Raw genomic sequence first — 5,714 nt, forward strand, 5'->3', positions numbered from 1 at the left:
CCCCCCCCCCCCCCCCCCTTATACCCCATCCCATTCTTAAAGTCAATTGGACTCTTTACTCCCTATAACCCACCCCTCTCTCTCCTGCCCCCTATACCCCCCTATCCCCCCCCATACACCCCCTTTAACCCCTTTAAACCCCCCTATACCCCCCATACCCCCCTATCCCCACCTCCTCCTTCCCATCTCACCTGCCTCAACCGCCCCTTAACGGGGTGGGGAAACAACCGGGCCCTCCGTAAACCGATGGACGGAACTACAACGGATCGGAACCGATCGGAACGGGTCGGAACGGATCGGAATGGATCGGAACCAATCGGAACGGATCGGAATAGATCGGGACGGATCGGAACGAGTCGGAACCGCCGCCGCCGCCGCCGCCGCCGCTGTGAGACCGTGAGGGGCGGGGCCGGGGGTGGAGCCAACGGCCGAGCTCGCGCCCTGAGCCAAATCTCGCGAGATCTCCTCCTCCAACCGCCCCCCCACGGTATAGCGTCATTTCCGCAGCAGCACTTTCGCCACGAGAAAAATAATAATGAGTAAATCGAATCACCCCGCACTTTCGCCACCATAAAAAATCCTTGCCATTACAAGTTCCGTATCCGCACTTTCGCCACGAAAAAAAATCCCTGCTATTACAAGTTCCGTATCCGCACTTTCGCCACCGTAATAATAATAATAATAAAAAAATAGTAAATGCATCTAACCCCCCCCCGGCAATTTCGCCAACATAAAAATAATAATAAAATAATAATAAATAAATCTTACCGCCCCCTCCGACCAATTACAAGTTCCGTAGACGCACTTTCGCCACTATAAAAGTTCCCCCCCTCAGTGAAAATTTATTTCCGCAGCCGCACTTTCGCCACCATAAAAATGCCCCCCCATTTCAAGTTCCGTAGCCGCACTTTCGCCAGCATAAAAATCCCCCCCATTTCAAGTTCCGTAGTCGCACTTTCGCCACAAAAAAAATAATAATAAATAAATATAAGCCATAAAAATAATAATAAGTAAATCTGAGCCTCCCCGTCTCATCAGAAGTTTCGTAGTCGCACTTTCGCCTTTTTTGGAGTGACTTTTAATCTCAATTTTTAATTTATTTTTTTAAATATCTTTTGAATTTTATGAATTTTTAATTTTTTAAATATTTTAATAACTTTTTAATTTTTAAAAAAATTAAAATTTAAATGAATTTTAATTTTTGGAATTTTAAAAAATTATTAGAATTTTTAAATGACTTTTTAATTTTTTTTTAATTTTTAATTTTTTAAAAATTTTTAAATAACTTTTTAAATTTTTTAAATTTTTTAAATATTATTTTTATTTTTTAAACAACTTTTAATAATAATTTAATTCTATATTTATATATATATTTATATATATATTTATATTTATTTTTTCTTATTTTTATATATATTTATATTTAAAATTATTTAAATTTTTAAAACTTTTAAAATGATTTTTGATTTTTAATTTTTTTAATGACTTCAATTTTTTGGCTTCTTAATTTTCTGATTTTTTTTTCATTTTTAAAATTCTTTAAATGACTAATTTTTAAGTTATTTAAATATTTTTAAATTTTTTGTAACGAATTTAATTAAATTAATTTCTTAAAAACTTCTAAATATTTTTTAATTTTTTGAATTATTAATTTTTAATTAATTTTTAATGACTTTATAATTTTTTATTTTTTTTTTTAATTTTTTAATGACTTTTCAATCTCTTGATTTTTTCAATTTTCTTTAATGACTTTAATTTTTTCAATATTTATTTTTTTTAAATTTTTAATGACTTTTTAACTTTCGGAATTTTAAATATTTTTAAATATTTTAAAATTTAATTTCATAAATTTTATTAAGTTAAAATTTTATTAAATTTTATTAATTTAATAAAAATTTTAAATATTTAAATATATTATAATATATAATATATAATAATTTATTTTTTTTTAATTTTTAAATTTTCATTTTATTTTTAACGACTTTTTCATTTTTTTTAATTTTTTTTTCTTTTTTAATGACCTTTTAATTTTTAATTTTTTTTTAATTTCTAAAATTTTTAAACGACTTTTAAATTTTTTTTTATTAAAGAGATTTAAATTAAATTAATTTAATTAACTAATAATTAATAAAATAAAATAAAATAAAAAAATAATTAAATTAAATTAAATTAAAATGACTTTAATTTTATTAAATGACTTTTTAATTTTTNAAATTTTTAATGACTTTTTTCTATAAAATAAAAATAAAATAAAATAAAATAAAATAAAATAAAATAAAATAAAATAAAATAAAATAAAAAATTAAATAAATTAAAATGACTTTAATTGTATTAAATGACTTTTTAATTTTTAAAATTTTTAATGACTTTTTTCTATAAAATAAAATAAAATAAAATAAAATAAAATAAAAAATTAAATTAAATTAAAATGACTTTAATTGTATTAAATGACTTTTTAATTTTTAAAATTTTTAATGACTTTTTTCTATAAAATAAAAATAAAATAAAATAAAATAAAATAAAATAAAATAAAATAAAATAAATAAAATTAAATTAAATTAAATTAAATTAAAATGATTTTAATTTTATTAAATGACTTTTTAATTTTTAAAATTTTTAATGACTTTTTTCTTTTTTGAATTTTTAATTTTTTAAAATGATTTAATTTAAATTTTTTAAATTTTCTTTTAAATTTTTTTTTTAAATTTTTTGATTTTTTAAAATTTTTAATGTTTTTTCATTCTCATTTGGGTCAATTTGAGCCTCATTATCGACACTTTGGTCACCTTTAGTCCTTCTTGTGCTTCTGTTCTTTATTTTGGGCCATTTTTGGCCCATTTTGGGGCCGTTTTTGGGCTTATTTCGGACGATTTTGGGTCTCCCCCACCCAATTCAAAATGGCGGCTGCGCGGGGGCTGCCGGGAGATGTAGTCAACGCCATCAGCCAATGGGATGCGAGCCCGAGGAGCCTCCGCCAATGGGAGCGCGAGAGGAGAAACCACTTCCGGTCCTCCAGCACCATAGAGAGGACGGGAGAGAAGGGATGACCGGAAGTGAGGCTCTGGCTAATAGAGACAGCGCAATAAAGGCGGAAGTGAGGGGGAGGAGCAATGAGGAGCGGTTTCCGGTGTTGATTTTGGGGCAAAAAACGAGGAAATGGGTCAAAAAACGGGGCCCGGTTGCCTAGCATAAACCATAGGCTCCACCGGAACCGGAAATGGACGCAAGCGGAAGTGAGACGTTCAGACGGTCGCGCTCCCACAGAGGCAGCGCTCACACCGGAAGCCGGAAGTGAAAAAACCGGAAGTCGCAGAACCCGGAAGTCGCAGAACCCGGAAGTAGCAGGACCCGGAAGTAGCAGAACCCGGAAGTCGCCCAACCCGAAAGTCGCCCTACCCGGAAGTGGGTTGTGCCTCTCTCCCATTGGCTCTCCGAACCGGAAGCGGAAGCGGGCGAGGCGCTGCGCGCGCATCTCCACGGCAACGGGCCCGGGGGGTTGTCGGCCTCCTTCAAGGCCCCGTTTGTTGCCATGGAAACGCGGCCTACAGGCGCGGGGCCGCCGCGGCCTCCTCCCAGGGGCAAAATGGCGGCCAAGGGGAGGGGGCGGCGGGGCCTGAAGGGGGCGGAAGTGGATGTGAAAGCGTCGGAGGTCAGTGAGGGGTCAGCGGGGGTCACGGCGGGGTCACGTGATGGCGAGGGAGCCGCTTCCGCCGCTTCCGGGTCGACGTTGGACGACGTGGGGTCAGCCGCGGTCAGCACGGGGTCACGTGGGGGTGGGGGGGCAATGGATGCCAGTGTGGGGTCGGCGGTGGCCAATCAGGAGGCGGTATGGTACAGGGGGTCAGAATTGGCCAATCAGGAGGCGGAATGCTACCGGGTGTCGGCGGCGGCCAATCAAAATGCAGAATACTCCCACGGGTCGGCGGCGGCCATCTTGGGGTCAAAGGGCGCCACTTTGGGGTCACGGTCAGCCAATGAAGGATCAAGAGCTGCTGCTGTGAAACCGGAAGTGCGCTCGGCGGCCATCTTGGGGTCACGAACAGCCAATGGGAGGGCTGCGAGGTCAGCGTCGGCCATCTCGGTATCTAAGTCAGCCAATGAGAGCGCTCGGAGGTCAACGTCGGCTATCTTCGGGTCAAAGGAGACGACCCCAACGTCCGCCATCTTGGTTTCGGAGACACACACGTCGGCCATCTTGGGGTCAAAGGTCACAACCCACACTCCAGCATCCTCCATCTTGGGGTCAAAGGTGATGACCCCAACCCCAACGTCCGCCATCTTGGATTCAGAGACCCCATCATTGACCCCTTTAAGGTCAAAGGTGACGACCCACATCCCCCCGTCGGCCATCTTGGATCCAACGGCGGCCATCTTGGACTCAGAGACCCCCACCCCAACATCCGCCATCTTGGGGTCAAAGGTGACGACCCCCACCCCAACGTCGGCCATCTTGGATCCAACCCCGTCAGCCATCTTGGATTCAAAGACCCCAACGTCGGCCATCTTGGATACAGCCCCGTCGGCCATCTTGGATCCAAGCACATCCACTCCTCCGTCGGCCATCTTGGATTCAGAGACCCCAACGTCGGCCATCTTGGATCCAACGGCAGCCATCTTGGACTCAGAGACCCCCACCCCAACATCCGCCATCTTGGGGTCAAAGGTTACGGCCCCCACCCCCCCGTCAGCCATCTTGGATCCAACCACGTCGGCCATCTTGGATTTAGAGACCCCAACGTCGGCCATCTTGGATCCAACGGCAGCCATCTTGGACTCAGAGACCCCCACCCCCCCGTCGGCCATCTTGGATCCAATCCCGTCGGCCATCTTGGATCCAATGTCGGCCATCTTGGATCCAACCCCGTCGGCCATCTTGGACTCAAAGACCCAAACGTCGGCCATCTTGGATCCAACCCCGTCGGCCATCTTGGACTCCGAGACCCCCACCCCCCCGTCGGCCATCTTGGATCCAACCACGGCGGCCATCTTGGATCCAACCACATCCAACCCCCCGTCAGCCATCTTGGACTCAAAGACCCCCTCCACCCCGTCGGCCATCTTGGACTCCGAGACCCCCACCCCCCCGTCGGCCATCTTGGATCCAACCACGTCGGCCATCTTGGATCCAACCACATCCACTCCTCCGTCAGCCATCTTGGACTCAAAGACCCCCTCCACCCCGTCGGCCATCTTGGCCCCGACCCCGTCGGCCATCTTGGATCCCCCAGCCCCCCTCTGGGACCCCCAAGCATCTCGCTGCCCCCCATCATCCAACGGCCCCACACGTGGGTCCCACAGCAGCCTGGGGCCCGGCATCCCCCCTCCCCACACACGCTATGGGGCAGAGGCCGACTCCGTCAGCGTCCTGTCGGGGTCCCTCAGCTCGTTCCCCGACGATATCAGCTCTATGGGGTCGGATTCGGAGCTGGGGGGTCCCACCTTTCGTCGCACCGACCGCTACGGCTTCTTGGGGGGCTCGCAGTACTGCGAGACAGCGTAAGTCGCCCCATAGCTGCCCCATAGCGCCCCATAGAGCCCCATTACAGTCCGTATCTGCCCCATAGAGCTCCATAGAGCCCCATAGAGCCCCATTACAGTCCGTATCTGCCCCATAGAGCTCCATAGAGCCCCATAGAGCCTCATTGAGCTCCATTACAGCCCATAGCTGCCCTATAGTGCCCCATAGCTGCCCTATAGAGCCCCATAGAGCCCCA

At 43.6% G+C, this 5,714-nt stretch overlaps 1 protein-coding gene across 2 annotated transcripts; it reads right to left on the reverse strand.

The window, feature by feature from the left end:
• Window positions 1–2,723: 2,723 nt before the first annotated feature.
• LOC116652674 lies at window positions 2,724–5,518 on the reverse strand. 2 transcript variants are annotated; one of them, XM_032441815.1, is made up of 2 exons: window positions 4,393–5,518; window positions 2,724–4,263 (listed from the first exon to the last, which is right to left on the reverse strand). In XM_032441815.1, the coding sequence occupies exons 1-2, from the start codon at window positions 5,314–5,316 to the stop codon at window positions 3,895–3,897; spliced, it is 1,293 nt and encodes a 430-aa protein (XP_032297706.1). In that variant the 5' UTR covers window positions 5,317–5,518; the 3' UTR covers window positions 2,724–3,894. The 2 variants fall into 2 exon arrangements, with proteins under 2 accessions (XP_032297706.1, XP_032297705.1); XM_032441814.1 differs by having other exon boundaries at window positions 2,726–4,527; window positions 4,564–5,518.
• Window positions 5,519–5,714: the final 196 nt, after the last annotated feature.

This window comes from Coturnix japonica, unplaced genomic scaffold (genome assembly GCF_001577835.2).
Source record: "Coturnix japonica isolate 7356 unplaced genomic scaffold, Coturnix japonica 2.1 chrUnrandom597, whole genome shotgun sequence".
Classification (NCBI taxonomy): Eukaryota; Metazoa; Chordata; class Aves; order Galliformes; family Phasianidae; genus Coturnix; species Coturnix japonica.

Bases quoted from the DNA above. Each gene is read 5' to 3' on its own strand.
- LOC116652674 (XM_032441814.1), bottom strand. From the start codon at position 5,316: ATGCCGGGCCCCAGGCTGCTGTGGGACCCACGTGTGGGGCCGTTGGAT. The intron at 4,528-4,563 runs ATGGCCGACGGA...CTTGGATCCAAG, and splicing joins TTGGGGTCTCTGAATCCAAG to ATGGCCGACGGGGCTGTATC.